Below are 17,345 nucleotides of genomic sequence, written 5' to 3'. Positions count from 1 at the left end.
TCCTCCTGTCCCACTATCCTACTCAGTCCCCACCAGGATTTCAGCACTTCCATTTTGTTACATTCCCCTTGATCATTCCCTACCAGGTCTCCCACCCCCACCTCATTTTGGAATTTTGATTGAAATTTTATTTTTAGAATAATCAGAATAATACTGCCTTCTGAGTTACAGTGATTTTTAAAAATCTTTTTCATTGTACCGTTTGTTATTTGTAAGGCTTTTGGATATTCTATTTTATAAAGACCTAGCCTATAAAATCAAAGTAACGTTGAAGATGAAAACAGAGTGACCAAGGTGGCTAGAAGTTAGACTACTTCTGGTGATAGTTAGACTTGGGTTTTTTATAGAGATCTAATCTTTGAAACGCCCAGATGAGTATTTAAAGCATCCCCAAGTGAACAAAGCACAATGGTAGTCACAATCCAAACCACACCCACTGCCACCAGGTCAATGCGACTCACAGTGAACCCCTGAGCCTTTCTGAGACAGTCACTTTGACCAGAGTAGAAAGCCCCGCCTTTCATCTGTGCAGCTCCTGGTGGTTTCAAACTGCTGACCCTTAGGATTGCAACCCAACACATAACCACTATGCTATACACCCAAGAAAAAATTTAAAAAGGGAAGGGAAACAAAAAATTCTAATTCATGATTTATAGAAATAAAAGAGGTAAGAATAATATAATCAAAAGAACCAAATATGAGGAAAGAAAAATTCAAAAGTATTATTTTAAAAACTCTTTGGCTAGTGTAAAATCTTGAAACTCAAGTTTGCTAATCAATCTAGAAATAATGAAAAAATTGCCCTGAACCATGCCTTGCACATATGGCTACTTTCGATTTAAAACCTCAGTATAAAGAAACAAGCTATGGCAGATGTTTAACACGTGCACAGAAGAACACACATTTTGACACTGAGAAGATTTGGATTATTATACATGCTAGAGTAGGAAGATTCATTTTGCTGTAGATGAAAGGTTTTGCAAAGTACCTCACAACAGATAGCTTTTCAGATGACATGTTTGCATGATCACATAAAATTACACTGACTATATTCTTTATTTGTATGAAAATAGAATGTACATGTGCAAAGATATCTGACCTCTAAAATGTTATCGTCTACTTAAAGTTATATTAAATGACCTATTCTATGTGGTTAATAAAAATAATTTCGATGTAGCCAGAAGAAGCACCCACTGCATAGGTTTGAAATCATCCCAGAATAAGGGGGCTGGAAGGACGTGTGCAGCCCCAGATAGCTGTGGGTCCAGTCTTGCTGCGTGATGCTGGACACACGGCCTGATGGCGATGCAGTCAAGAAATGTCAGTAAAAGAATTTAAAGGTTTCAAGGCGAAAACTTCAGCTAACATTGAATACAAATCTGGTGCCAGGTAATTAATATTGGCATTTAAGATGCAGTATTGCACACAATGTCAATTGTTCCTAAAATGTTTACCTAAACTATTTGAAAGACTATGATTTTGTACTACTAGAAAACTTTAATTAATATTCTGTTTACAGTGTCTTAGTGATTGCTCCCTTTGGTCTCTTTTGAATCCAGCTGCAATTAGAATGGACTATTAATATGATCAGATAACACTTCCTGGCAGTGCAAAACTGAAGCTATAACTGAGAGTAATTTCAGGTGATCCTGTGCTACATGCTTTTTCCACTTTGTTTGTTTGTAAAGCATCTTTTTTGGATTCTCCTAAAGGATATTTTAATTAATGTCATTGAGCAACGTGATGTGAGCAATAATAGTAAACCATTCTATTTCTTTCCCATATAACTTATCATCTAAAAGTCATTTTCTATGATGCTCATTTAGCTAAAAATTCACTTTAAATAGTTTCAAATAGAATGGGGGTTTAGAGTTAATGAATATAGCAAGTAGTTAAAAATGTCAAGTATGTCTTGTAACAGAAGAGTTATGGTTCTCTAAGCTTACTATAAACCTAACATGACATTTATTAGCTCATTATATAGCCGTGAAATGTAATTTCAGAGATATTTAACAAATATATACTGGCCACTACATAGCACTCTGGTAGGCCTTCAAAATCTAGTAGTGAACGAAAGTTATAGAACTGCAACTATAATTTAACATTATGGTTATTCTAAAAGCACAGGACTGTTAGCAAGAGGGGTCTAAATATGTGTATCTCTAAGTGTTTATGTCTGCCCTATCCTCATATAGCTAGAACACACAATTATGAAACAGGAATGAGTTATACCACTAAAATGAGTGTTGGAAGATAATCCCTCAACTGTAAAAGACAAATCCATCCCATTCTTTGGGGTCACAAAGTAACACAAAATAAACATAAGTCACAACAGGATATAACTTTCCTGAACCTCTCCAAATCTTTTGACCTTTCATGAGCCTATTCTCATGGTAGACCTGAGTAGCCGCAGACGGCAAGACAGGAACTGAGATTACAAACAGAAGCTGAAGTCTGGAGGAGAAGCAGATATGTAGAATTTGGCAGGGATGGATCTGAAGAGGCCTGAAGGTAGGAGCGCCTGGTAAGTGCAAGACAAAAATAGGGAAGCCTGTGAGGCTAGAGCTGAATTTGTAAAAGCAAGGAGAACCCAGAGAGAAGGTGAGGTCAGAGAGCTAAGGGGAAAGGGCTTCTCATGGAGTTGAGCTGAACACTAGAGGAGCTTTGCCTGATACGTCACGCACGTTCAGTTGGAAAGACACTGTAGAATTTTCAGCAGAACCGTGGTGTGATCTGATGCATGTTTTCACAGGACTATGCTGTATGTAGCACTGGCAATGGACTGAAGGGAAGAAGCAAGGGAGGAAGCAGTAAAATCAATTCAGAAGATACTAAAAGACTCCAGGTGAGATATGATGGGATTTTGGATTAGGTGGTAAACAGAGGCCAGAGAGAGAAGTGGTTGGGTTCTAGACATATTTTGAAGGTCGAAGAAAGGTGATTCTGATGGACTGCATTGGGATATCAAGCAAAGACAACTTCAAAGTCAATGATAACTTCAAAGTTTCTTCCCGAATAAATGGCATCATGGAACAACTATCATTTTGGATGAAGATGTGAAAAGCAGAAGAAAACGGGTGTGAAGGAAGATCAGCCACTCAATTTTGAGGCTTGGATGTCAAAAGTTAAGGAGGAGCTTGAATAAGCAGTTCTCAGGCGCCTGCTCACTTTTCTAAGCCCATATGTCTGTATCTCTGAACCTGAATCAAGCAGGTCACTTAGATATTTTGGTTTATCTTCTTATCCTTGACCATGTAGCTTGTTGAAAAGTCACCATTTGTACCTTATAATGGCTTTCACTCTGGCTGCTTTATGATTCCCCCACTTAACCTAATGGTCTCTCGTATGCAAAAAGGCCATTAGTAATCTCGGTGACATGCACAATTGGCAGTTTGAACCCACCAGCTACTCCATCGGAGAAAGACTGGGTTTTCTATGCCCGTAAATAGTAACAGTCTCAGAAACTCACAGGGAATGCTGCAGGTCAACATGAACTTGATGGTAATGAGAAAGATCAAGATTCATATGGAAGGAAAACAACTCTTCTGTGAGTGCATTGTGATCAATTGGATGTGTGGATAGAGCTATATGTCTTGGTAGAAAGGTATAGTTCCATATTTTAAGTATGCTAGAGTTTAAATAGGATTAAGCAACAAAAGAAGAAACAGTTTTAATTAAAGTCAATGGGAAAAAGTACCTCCTGATCCAAAGGTAGAGGTTTTGGATAAGATAATAAAAAATTAAATGATTAGAATTGCATTTAAGAAGCTAGTGAATAGAATAGAAAACTGGTCCAATTTTGTGCATATGTGAAAGGGTTAGTCACAGTCAGTATTATGAAAATATAACTGAGGGCCAAACCTTATACTTTTAAAATATGTTTTTGTAAATATCTCTGCTTTCTCTAAGTCTCTCTTTCTCTCATTCTTCCTTCATTTGTATACAATTTTGCCTTTGATGAATCAAACCACCACCTTGATTTGAAATTGCACCACCTGTACTTAATAAGACATTGCACTTTGAATGAAAGTGAACCTGTTGTTACCAGGGAAGAATCTGGCCGGTACTATGCTTTCTCAGTAGAATTAAGTAGATGGCCATATGCAAACCTAGTCATATTTAAGAACAAATGGTTTTGAGATAAGCAGAGAAAAGGAAAGCAAATGGGTTCTCTTTGGGCTTTACATGTTTATTTTTGAGTAAATGATGGAGTGCATTTCTTACTTAGAGCCCCAAGACTTGCCCGTTTATAGTAATTTCAAAAACATTAGTATACATGTATCAGTGCTATTTCAAGACAGTTTGCCTCTTAAAATGATCCTTTTGGCTCTAAAGTAGAGCAATGGTCTTTGTTTGCTCATCTTGATCTAAAGAATTGGTCAGTAGGCATCATCTTTGTGCTAACACAAAACGAGGTGCTTGAAACAATTTTCCTTCCTATTCTCATAATGAGGTTGAGTTTAGGTAAATAGCATTACATCATTTCATATGCAATGAAATATGGTTTATTGAAATATATTCTATCCAACTGTGGCTAATTCTGCCTTCTAGCTGTCTTTCAAACCACTAAACAACTAAAATATTCAATGTCATTATCTAGTCCAAAGGCATTTTGAGGGTATTCATCTGAACAGTGAGATCTTGCTATTGTCAGCAAACTCACAACAACATCCTGTGATACAAATAGTTGCATTCTTCGGGGAACATCTTTAAAATTACCTTCGCTAAAGTAAGGACAGATTTCTTTTGTTGTTGCTATTTGGTTTATCTCTTCCTTGGCATTTCGTTTTGATTTTCATGTTCTTGCTTTAGTTTGTTTACTTTCCCCAAAGATATGAAGCTATATTGAAGGCTTAACTTCATCTTACCTAAAGAAAGAGGACACACACGACCACAGTAGGAGGCCTCACTAAGTTCCTGGACAAATTTCATCAAAAGATAATTAATTGTTCCATGAACATTTTGAAGGTGAATTATATATCATTTTTCTCCTATGAAAGTACTTATGTAGGTAAACTGACTTTAAATAATAGTCATACCTAGAATGTTCCACGTAAATCCAGTCCCTAAGAGGATTCCTGCTACCGCCCCCCCCCAAAAAAAAATATATATCATGTGCTAACATTCTTTTTTTAAAGTAAAGCTTCTTCCTAATCAAACAACAAAGAAAAAATGACTGATGGATTAGCTTTTGTTTAAGTCTAGATTTTCAGATATTTTATACAGTATAGAATTAAGAACTTAAAACAAAAATAGAAACACAATAAGCCACCACCACACAAACAAACAACTTGCTGTTTTCTAGTTGTTTACAATAAATGTTTTATGGAAGCAGACTGCCACATCTTTTTTTCAGAGTAGCTGGTGGGTTAGAACTGCCAACTTTCACATAACACGAGGGTTTTAACCCTAGAGCCACCAAGACTCATTACGTAAATATGAGTCATGAAAATCTTTGGGAGAATAAATTTTAAAAAATCACAATGAAATGCTTTTAACCATTTTTTTTGGCTTGGTTATCACTACTGACAGAAGACTAGCTCTAGTTTGATTGAATAATTATTTTATAGAGAATATTATTATTTTGCACCGAGTTAGCCAGGAGCCTTGATGGAGCAATAGTAAAGCAATTGGTGGGTAATTAAAATGTTGGTGATTCAAACCCATCCGTAGCTCTTCAGGATAAAAGACATTCCAACTGGCTCCCATGAGGATTTCCAACAGAGGAACTCTATGGGGATAGTTTTACTCTCTTCAAAAGATCAGATAATTTGGAATTGATTCATTAGCACCTAACATCAAAAACAATATTAAAGCTGACATGTCTATCTTCTGCCCCTCGATGCACAGATTTTACTATACCAAATACTCATTTCATTAATGCACCTAGCACATTCCTCTCTCAAATACAAGTCTTCCTGACCTACTCACGCAGATTCCATACTTTCTATCCATGTCAATGTTATACATTCCACTCTTACATGTCGAAAATATGTTCACGTGTGGGTTCATTCTTGAAGTTTGAGCTATGAGATCAGGGATTCTGACTTAGATTCTCATCTCCTTGGTGTCTCCTAAAAACAATTAGGCAGCAGCATTCATCATGTGAAAAATGAGAGGTGTACAAATTAAGTTGTGTGACTTGTTTCCATTAGACAAGCATTGATTACAAAGCATACAGGGCCTATCAAGTGATGGTATCTTCAACAGGACTTTGCATGACACAGCAATTGTGAAGAAAGGAAAGAAGAAATGGCAGGCGTGCGATTCTCTAGAACATTTTGCATGTGAGCCGAGAGGAACAGACTGTACTGTTTTGAGATGCCTGTATGGACAGTAAGAATTGTTTTGCATTCAACTTGAAAGTTGACATGCACAATTGTATCTATTCCCGCATCTAGAAACCTACGATCACAGAAACACATTTCTGAAAGATAATAGCACTTAACAAGAAGATCCCACGATGTCGAGAGCAAAGAAGTAGGTGAAAATGATCACAACATAGGCAAATTCCTGTTTTCTTTGAGTTCAGCAATTCAAGTAGATAAATGAAAGAAAATGGTCAACATCAAGTCATATTCTGTATTCTAGAGTGCAATGGTTACATATGTATTAACTTGGCTAGGCAATCATTCTCTGTGGTTTGTAAGACATTAAGTAACCATCTTCTATTTTGTGACCTTAGGTGAGAAGCCAATCAGATAAAAGAAGAATTTCCTTGGAGGTGTGGCTCATGTCATAAATGGATGTTCTGACAGTTTGCTCTTTCTCAATTCCATATCCAGCCCTGCATACACTTGGTATTCTCTAACCTACACCCTTGGGAAGTAAACCACCAGCCTGTTGACAGCTCTCACAACCCTATCACAACAAGCTGCCTGTCATGCAGATTTTGGCTTGGACAATCCCTGTTTTCAAAGGAGTCAAGAAAAGCCTCCAGCCTGCCACCTGACCCTTGAATTTAAGACTTGATAGCTTCTAAAATTGTGTGAGCCATTTCCTTTAAATAAAATTTTCTATAGTTATAAGTAACCCTGGTGGCATTATCAGATAAGCATTGAACTAGTGATTGCTAGGTCTGTAGTTTAAACCCACAAGCCACTTCTTGGGAGAAAGATGAAGCTATTTACACACACACACACACACACACACACACACAAGGAATACATATATACACACACAAGGTGATTATCTGGTGATGAGGTAGTGAATTACTATAATGTGACCTCGTCACCATGGTCTCGTGCTGCCCCTGAAATGCCTGGATAGGACTAGGCCTTATTACTATCATAAGAGCCAAGAGTAGAGCATTTCCTTTGGACCTAAGGTTCTTGAGCTTAGAACCTACTAGAACCAGGAGACAAAGAACAGTAAGACAGAGATGATGAGAAAAGGCAAGAAGAGACAGCAGAGACATGGTGACAGCAGAACCAAAAGGTGAGAGAATGTAGAGGACTTCTCAGTCCATGGAGCAAGGTGGCAATTGTGGGCATGCTGAGCTGTGGAGTGAGGCATCTGGATGTGTTTGGGCAGGGGTTTCTTGGCAGAGTGGGTGACTTCAGGCACTTACTAGTAGAGCAAACGACCTTTGCAATTCTTCCCTAAGCAGGGTGCAGGCCAGAGTGAGGGGGTCTAAGTGTCAAAGAACGAAGGCTCCAAGGGGTTGAGGGGCCATAGGGTACAAGATGTGGCTTGTCTATGGGTTATCCTCATCAAAGAACTGCTTCCTTAGTCATGTCTGGTCCTGAATTGTAACCGTTTACTATTCTAATAAAACTTTAACTATAAGTATGAGTTCCATGTGGTTATTGAAACAAATTACCAAATTCCAGCAGATAAGAAGAGAGTCTGGGGGTACCTGTCTAGAGACTGCTTGGGGCAGAATTGGTAATAATGGTTGGAGCCCTCCATTATCTGATATCCACCTCACAGCAATTAGCCTTGGGATGCTGCTTATTATTAGTTTCCATTATGATGTGGCTGTCAGGTGCCATCGCATCGGCTCTAACCCCAGAGCGACCCCGTGCGCAACAGAATGAAATACTGCGCAGCGCTGAGCCATCCTCACCAGTGATTCTATGCCTGAGCCCATCAATGCAGCCACTGTGTCAACCCATCTCCTCGAGGGACTTCCTCTTTTTTGCTGCCTCTTCACTTGATGCCCTTCCCCAGGAACGTGTTTCTCCTGACAATATGTCCAAAGTAGGTAAGACTCAAAAAATCACCGCAGAGAGAATTGATGTTGGGGAAGGGCTAATACCACCACATCATTTCACACACACACACACACACATATATATGTATGTATATATGAAGGCATTGCAAAAAAGTTTGCAAAAAAATGAATTAAAAATAATGGAATATTCCCACAAGCTTTTAAACATACATGCAAACAAAAGCACACACCTTTAAGTACAATTCACCTTTACTCTCTGAGTCTAAATTTATTAACCTACTAGAAATTGAATGGGAGATACCTGGTTAAATATCATAGGGTATTATTAAAATTAAAAACATCTATTTATGTGTTTGGACAAAAGCATTGATTTGTCCTAGAAAGTGTGGTGCTCTTCTGCCCATTATATCAAGTCCAGATCTTATTGTCAAATGAAGTAAATAGATACTCTCTCCATTAAAATTTTTAAAAAATCTATATTTATAAAGTCTAGCCTCTGGCAGACAAAGTATTCTGTAGAAGAATGGCAACAGTCCATTCACGATCGATTGGTGTCCCCCTTAAATAAGAGCATCTATTTTTTTAATGGATCATAGTTGTACAATGTGACTATTTTAATACTCGAATTCCAACATACACACATAGATTCTTTGTTAATATTTATGATTGGCTTATAAATATTGAGGGTGAAAATTATTTTTCAGTACTGTACTATATTAGGTTTCTTACTTTGACACACTGTTTATCATAGTTATTGCTGGAAAAAAGAATGGCATTGGGAAGCACATTAAGCAATGTGTAAAATTACCACAATGTTTCCGAAAAGAGTGATGGCTATGCATGATGTGCCTACTTTCAGCATACAGCCTTAAAAAGACAGGTATATAAATTCGGTAGATCTACTTCTAAGTGTGGAACTACGTATTTCCAAGGGCACTGCGGTTGATTTCTCGAAAGTCAAAATGATCGTCTCAGAGGGGAGGCTTGATTCCAGCGGCGCCAGTGGAAGCCAAACAAAATGTGAGTGTTGCTAAAAAAATGATGTTTTAATGGTGAAGTGAAATAACAGGGCTCTCTTCAAGATGTGCACACCAAAAGATCCAATCAGTGCAGTAGGCCAGGAAGTGCCTCCGCTTCCAAGCAAATCATCCCCATTAGTTCCTCTTCATGATTTAAATGATGCTTTTTTTTAATCTCTTCATAACATACAGCATATCCTGACCATCACATTTCTAGGCATCGCGGCTTTTGCTGACATAAATGCATTCCCCAAATAGAAGGTTACAGCAATCTTCTGCTAGACAGTTAAGCCCATTTGTACGTTTATTTTTCAAGATTTTTTTCTTTTTTCTTTTTTTGGAAAGTTCTAACTGTGAGAGGGCTGGGAAGTTAGTGTTAGAATGAAAGAGACCTTGTTTTTTAAAGCGACACTGAAGACACTTGATCTACCCTTGGTAGATCTGGGGGAGAAAAAGAAATCACAACATCCTACCTTGAAAACAAACATCTCACGGCGAAGAATAGCCAGAGTGTTGAAGTTGCCATCACAGATGTTGGGTTTGGCTCCAGGATAGGAAGGTCTGCCAGTGGGCGGCCGGGGAGGTTTGGGCCTGTCGTTCTTCCTTGGGTCAGCCGGAGGAAGGGAGCGGTGCGGGGGCACTGTCGGCAGAGGTCTTGTAGGTGGCGGGGTCTTGTCAGGTGGACCTTTTGAAAACACGAGGACAGTGCTTGGCTCACTGCCGCCTGGAATAGGGCTGGCAAACACTCCACAGAGGCCATCACTCACCCTTCAGGGAGGGCACAGATAAAGGGAGCTAGGAGGTCTTTCAGACCATCTATTTTGTGAAGAAACAAACCATCTCACCCAAACAAAGCATTCCCTAGACTCCGGAATGGCCCTTAACATGCTAAATTCTGGATCTAAGTAACTAGGCTTTTGGGGGCTTAATTTTTAATGGTAGCTGGCTTTCAAACCTTTTTTGGAAATAGGTGGCATATAAATAATAAGCAATTGAACAGAAATCTTGGAACCATGCATACAGCGTTCAACCACAACGAATCCTAGATTTCAGTAGACAATGATTCTATGTAAATATTTCTATAAGTAACCAAAGTTTGTTCTATGTTTCCGATTACAGTTTATAACCTTTCCTTGACTTTCACTATATTCTTCTGCAGAAATGTTTTGACAAAAATGCTGGGAGGGTATTTCATTTGAATACCTGAATCTAAAGCAGCTGTTGATTAAAGCACCACCCAAAGAATATCAATATGAAGAAGGATTTCTAAAATGAGACTTCTACATCAAGTCCAAGTTTACACATGTAATTTGGCACAGATGTTAGGCATCATTCCCCAAGAGTTTTCTTTATTTTTAAGAAAACTACAGATCTGTTCACACATAATATTTAGATCTAAGGAGACTATTCTTTTGTAGACTTGCAGTCTAGACTCAATTCATGAGGTCATGAGAAAGAGCCTCCTGTCAGTTAACCGCTTCAGAAGAATTCCTCATGGCATACAACCTGTCATACAATACGCCCTCAGACTCAACAAGTGCGCTAAACGCGGAGTGCGGGGCATTTCTCCTTTCTCAGTGTCCCAACAATGAAGAGCAGCACAAAAGTGGGCCTATTCATCAAACTTATTTTCACAGTGACAGAATGAATGCTTACCACTGAGACATCTAAATTGAAAAAAGAAAAAGAACGGGAAACAAATTCGTTAACTTAAAACTGTGCTGCTAAAAAGTGCATATGGAATTTTTGGGATACTGGATATTAACACGCAGATAACACACATTTGTTTTTGTGATATGTAAATTACAGATGTCACATTCTTAATGGTAAAGCAAATGTCTCTATAAAGGTCAATGGTTATATTATGGGAGTTAGGATTAATTTGCGTTAATTGGCTGAATTCCTCAAGTAAAATTATTTTACTCTACTAGAAGCCATTTTCATTTTGAGCTGTGTACAAGTAAATACAGTCATTTATTAACTTTGACTCCCATTTTGATAACTTTTCATCTGATTCAGGAATCACATACTTTTAAGTCAGTTTGTTATGTCTGTCACACAGGTTTCTGGAACTTGAAAGTGATTTATCTAGGAAGTATGTTAACATCAAATCTCATACATTGAGCATCAAGGTTATCATTTTGTATCAATGATTTAGTATCTTATGTTAAAAGCTTATACTTACCATTGTACTTATTAGTTACATTAGCTTATTATATACTTTACCTAAATTTTAAATTACTAAAGTTTATCAAATCATTACTATAACTACAGGTTTAAGACTTTCTCATGACCTAAAAAAAAGACATTTGGACTTTTGCCCACAAAGTACTTGGTAAAAGAATTTTGCAAATAGGCCAGCTTTTAATCAGCTTTTACTTCTCACGTGTAATGAAAACATCTATGTCAAAGAAGAAAACACAAGAGCCATTTTCGACTTAGTATTCAGTGAATCAAACAGATCTTGGTTTGCTTTGATTGTAGTAATTAAATACGTAGCGGAGATTTGATGCCCTAATAAACGTCATATGACATTCACTCTGACCCTCTGTTGACCGGTCATCACCCTTATTCAATTCCACATTTAATTATTACTCTGGCCAGATGTTCAATATGGACCCTTTTTCCCTCCCCCCCTCACCTATCCTTTAACTACTAGTAAACTTTGGTCTCTACACACCTGCTTCTTTTAATTCATGTGAGTAGGATCATAAAATAATGCCCTTTTGTGAAGGCTTATTTCACTAAGTAAATGTTTCCAATGTTGGCAGGGTAACCTACCATATATTTGCTGGATGCCCTGCAAGTCATCATTCGGTAGTTTGAAGTCATCAGTTTCCATGTACTGGTAAAATGGAGCCATGATGGCTGTTGGGTCATTGGAATGCTCCAAGCCCAGAGCATGTCCTAGTTCATGAACGGCTACGAGAAATAAGTCATTTCCTGTGTAAATAAAAAAAGAAAAGATGATGTTGAAACAAACAGCTAATTTCAGACCAAAAAGGACAAATTGTTTTTTATAAAACAACAACAAACACAACAAAAGAGGACAAACACTTTAGTTCAGCTATGAATATGATTGGATCATTGACAATCCTACTAGTGAAATTTAATTTGCATAGCAAATTTTAAAATGAAGAAAGGGGTGTTGGAAAAGTTACCGAAGAAAATGAGAAAACACAATAAAATATCAAAGGTGAGGAAACAGTAGTAATCAAAACGGGTGCTCCTTACCCAGTGTCATTGAGTAGATTTCAACTCTTAGCTACCCTAGATATGGTTTCTGAGATTGTACATCTTCACAGGAATAGAGAACCTCACCTTTCTTCCATGGAGCGGCTGGTGGGTTTGAACCACCAACCTTATGCTTAACAGCCACATGTCTAATGTATGGCATCATCAGAACTCCTTAACAAATGCTACTCATTTTGTAGAAGTCAATTTCCAATGATTAAGCATTTAATATTCAGCTTATAACTTATATGAAGAGACTTCAAATAGTTTGTGGAAAAATTCCCTTATCATTCATTTCCATCTTGAAGTGCTTTTTAATAACCTTCACATTCAACAACTACTCAGTAAAATATATAGGAGGGATAAACTCTTCCTTTACAGCACGTAAGTGAAGACATAGATGTGGTAAATCTTTGTCATTACAGACCTGTGACTAGACTTATATCATTTTGAAGCCTAGCCTAAGGATTTTATTTCCTATTAGCCTAAAACAAAAGAAGACGAAAACCTAAACCAAATTCATTGTCATATTGATTCTAATAGTAAGATCAAATAAAAACCAGTGTTGGAACTGTCTTATTAGTGGTAGTTACAGTTACTTATTAATTCTAGTTACAGCTTATAAATACAAATCAGAATCAATTTTAAGTGGTCACAACAAGCTGTATTTACATCAGAGTCCCTACCTCTCATGGAGTACAACTGCAGAGTGCGTGCCCGGCAGAGACACTTGGTCTGACTCTCTGCAGTCAAATCCCTGCTGATGACTCCGCAAGTCTTCACTCCGGAATCATCAGCGCTACCCTCGGGAGAACATGAGGCGGTACTACACTGCTATTGGTGACAACTGAAAATTTAATTTAGCCATGTGAGCATCAAAGAATTACAGCTGTTACATTTATGTGGTTCATGTTTCCAAGTGAAACGGTTTAATAACATGACTGATCATAATATGTAGCTTCACATGTGTATCTTGCTGTGAATGCAAATAATTTCAAGCAATGTCTCCAATCTTATTTTTCAAGGACAAAATGCCCAATAAGTTTTAGAATGTATTATGATAATTTGTTTGGTTTTATTTTGTACTCCAAAGCTGAGAGTATATCTCACATTTTTCCATATGGATCTAGTCTGTCATACGGAAATGGATGAAAATGATGGAACATTGACCACACATATCCGTTTATCACATGGAAAATAAATTATCTGTGTAATTCCCTATCCAACTCTTAAAGAATAAATGACTAAGAATCACAGTAAAACAAATTAGAGAGGTTTAAAACAAAAAAGAGAAAATAACATCTCCATGATCAAAAAACTTATTTTTCCTCTTATAAATGGTAGAAATTTCAAAATCAAGACACAAAATAATGTAATATGTATTCACTGTCATAAAATAATATGACTAAACACTAAAATGAACACTCTTATTATTTCTAATAAGACACCCCATTGTGTGAGCTACAAATCTGATATGAAGGGGGCAGATTGTCAGTCCTAAGGAAGTGTTAAGTTGTAGGAGAGGCAAAAATGTGTTTCTGGCAAGCTTAACCCTGAGGAATGTGGGTCCTGTTTTATTTGAATATGCTATCAGTGGATTAGAAGTGAAAGGGAATTTTTACCAAGAATAAGATAAGAATCTACCAAGCAATAAAAAACAAACAAACAAACAAAAACCCCCTGCCACTGAATTGATTCTAACTCAAAGCAACTCCATAGGACAGGATGGAATTACTCAGGAGAGTTGCCAGGGCTGTGAATCGCTACCTGACTGGATAACCTTATTTTATACACCACTTGGAACAACCGTTGGGTTCACTATGCAACTAGGGCTCCACAGCAAATGAAGGACCATTAAAATAAAATAAAAGAAATCCAGGCAGTCAAACCAAGAGTTGAACAATCAAAAATGGGGATTCAATTTTACTCGAGGAGCTATGGACACACATTTAAGAATGAAGTAACTGGTGAAGTAAAATTTCTTTCTTTTTTAATCATTTTATTGGGGGCTCATACAACTCATCACAATCTATCCATCTATCCATTGTATAAAGCACATGTGTACATTCATTACCCTCATGATTCTCAGAACATTTGCTCTCCACTTAAGCCCCTGGCATCAGCTCCTCATTTTTTATCCCTCCCTCTCTGCTCCCCCTTCCTCATGAACCCTTGATCATTTATAAATTATTGTTTTGTCATATCTTACACTGTCTGACATCTCCATTCACCCACTTTTCTGTTGACCGTCCCCCAGGGAGAAGGTCATATGTGGATACCTATAATCAGTTCCCACTTCTACCCTCCCCTCCCTCCACCCTCCCAGTATCACTACTCTCAGCACTGGTCCTGAAGGGATCATCTGTCCTGGATTCCCTGCGTTTCCAGTTCCTACCTGTACAGTGTACATCCTCTGGTCTAGCCAGATTTGTAAGGTAGATTTGAGATCATGAGAGTGGGTGGGGAGGAAACATTTAGGAACTAGAGGAAAGTTGTATGCTTCATCGGCTGCTACACTGCACCCTGACTGGCTCGTCTCCTCCCCACGACCCTTCTGTAAAGCCACCCCTTCACTTTGAATCCTCATATTGACACCAGATTATGTAACTACCACACTGGCTAAGAGGCCCATCCGAAGTAAAATTTCTTATGATGGCTCTTTGATCCATGTCTCTGTTACTCACAACTAATGATGGGGTAGGACCACGCTTACAGGGTGTGTGAAACATTGAATAGAGGGGCATGGTCAGATTTTGTCGCCATGTCCTTGTGTATGAGAGAGCCCTCTCAGAAATTGGGACAGAGTATCCTGACATTGTCAAGAAAGAATCAGCACAGTGCATGCTCCAGGTCCTTGATGAAAGCGGTCAAGGCCGAGACCAGAAGCATTGAGGCTGTGGTGTGTTGTCTGATCCTGGCCTGGGGTAAGCTGTTAACTTCTCTAATCAAACTCCCATAAGTATGAGCTTTGTCTGTGAGTTCTGTGTGGCCAGTGCACACCTGTTCCAACCCAGCAGAAAAGTAGTGTTAGGGCAGGAATAAGATCAGGAAAGACGGAGGGTGGAGACTCGTGTGACCCACCTCTGCCTTCAGGCACTTGCCCTTGGGCTTGTGGGAGGCAGATTCTGGAATGGGATTCCAGGACGTTTTCCTCACTAAGACAACATGGCTAATTCAGAACCCAAACCTACGGTCACGCTTGGTCTCTTCTTACTACAAAACAAATACAACTTCGTGGTCAGAAATGTCCAGTCTGGCTTATGAGGATTATGTTGGCTTTTTGTTGAAGAAACAAAACAAGAAACCCCCAAACCTTCACAATCTTCTTAGAAAAAAGAAGCTTGGCTACCATGCCTCGATGGAATAAATCGTAGGCACACTTGCTGTAACTTAGAGGTTCAAGGTCAGCGTCCACCCAGAGCAGAGGTGTTTCAGAAAAAAGGCCTGGTTAACTACTTCTGAAATCAGCCACCGAAAAATAGAGCCATTATGACGAGTGACCACATGGCCTCGAATGCAACTGGCACCCCCTAGCCCTAGATAAATGGGTTGAGACCCATTCTCAGACTCTAAGTGCTGCATTTAATCAACCATTACACTTTTAGACTTTTCTGAATTATTAAAAGTGCTTCAAAATTTTCACAGGAGAAGCAGTCTTTCAGTCACTAATAATTTCTTTATCAGTTAGTAATAGGAATAGTATTCAAAGCCATATAAATTCATCTATGTATTCTCTTTAGGCTAATCATATTCCCCGCAAGCAACATTTCCACGGGCGGAGCGATTCTTTGTCCAAGGAACAAAGTCAAGCTTTAGAATAAAATGAACAGGATCTGGAAATGAACTTGTGACCTGTTGCACATGCCACAGCACTTTCAATCAGGAATACTAGCCAAAGGGCCCTCAGTAATTACCATTCTTCAAATGATTGGCAATAATGTAATTAAACCTTTCTTGTAGTTTCACAATAATTTAAAAGGCTAAGTTGTTACATAAAGTGCCACCCTGTGATTTGAATTCTATAAGGAACAAAAGTTGTTGGCACATGATGAGCTGCAGACAATTAAAATGCACCAGGACCAGGCCTCAAGATAAAAATAATGACTGTTCCCATAACTTATCATTAATTCACATTCTTCAAAATTCTCAATTGTAATAGGCCTTGATCTTATCACCATGTAGGCAACAAAGGAGAAATCAGTCTTCTAGTTCTTAGTACAGAAATCGGACTTGCTTCTTTTGCAAGATTTGGAGTTCTGCGTGTGCTGCTTTCAATTGTATCTCTAATCTCTCCTTTGCATATGCCAATACAATTTCAGAAGACTGTGCTCCGTCATATTAAAGATAATGTATTACTTATCACCTCCTTGTCATAATTATGTCTCTCTATCACATATCTAAGTTCTTCCATGCTGAAAGCATTTGCATATTCTGGTCCCTTTGCTGATTTATGTATTTAAATGGCATTATGTGTCAATGCATGATTAAATATGCGTAATATTCCAGACACAAAAATGGTGAGTAGAAAGTATAAGTAATCCTTATGTTTTAAATCCTACCAGGCCATGTCAACACTAGAATGATACCAGTTCCATGGACTCTACCTGATTTTTAAATTACTCATTTCTTTGTTTATATATTTCTTATCAAATATGTATGTTTCCATATAGTTTCTACTAGTGTTTTGCATTTTATAAAGATTATGTCATTCTGTATGTCAATTTTTGAAATTTGCTGGGACTCAGTATTGTTTTTCTCTAGTATATATCTCTTATCTTGCCTGTTTTCCTGTTTTGTTCTTAAAACAAAACAAAACAAAACCAAGAAGCTCTCCTCAACTCCCCAGATAAATTCAGTTCTTCCTTTTTCCTCTTTGCCTCTGACGCATGATTTGATCTCAAAGCACACCATAATTG

General features: G+C 38.0%; 1 protein-coding gene across 1 annotated transcript in view; it reads right to left on the bottom strand.

Moving 5' to 3' along the window:
* Window positions 1–17,345, bottom strand: part of MMP16 (matrix metallopeptidase 16) — a 326,776-nt gene that overhangs the window by 80,558 nt on the left and 228,873 nt on the right. The window contains exons 5-6 of the mRNA XM_004697483.2: window positions 11,977–12,138; window positions 9,669–9,880 (exon numbers count right to left, since the gene is read on the bottom strand). Coding sequence (XP_004697540.1) covers window positions 9,669–9,880; window positions 11,977–12,138 — 374 coding nt within the window. The remainder of the gene's footprint in view (window positions 1–9,668; window positions 9,881–11,976; window positions 12,139–17,345) is intronic.

The sequence above is a fragment of the Echinops telfairi genome, unplaced genomic scaffold (genome assembly GCF_000313985.2).
Source record: "Echinops telfairi isolate 266 unplaced genomic scaffold, ASM31398v2 ScPeMD7_1;HRSCAF=3_0, whole genome shotgun sequence".
Taxonomy (NCBI): domain Eukaryota; kingdom Metazoa; phylum Chordata; class Mammalia; order Afrosoricida; family Tenrecidae; genus Echinops; species Echinops telfairi.
This window is presented reverse-complemented; position numbering and strand designations above follow the sequence as displayed.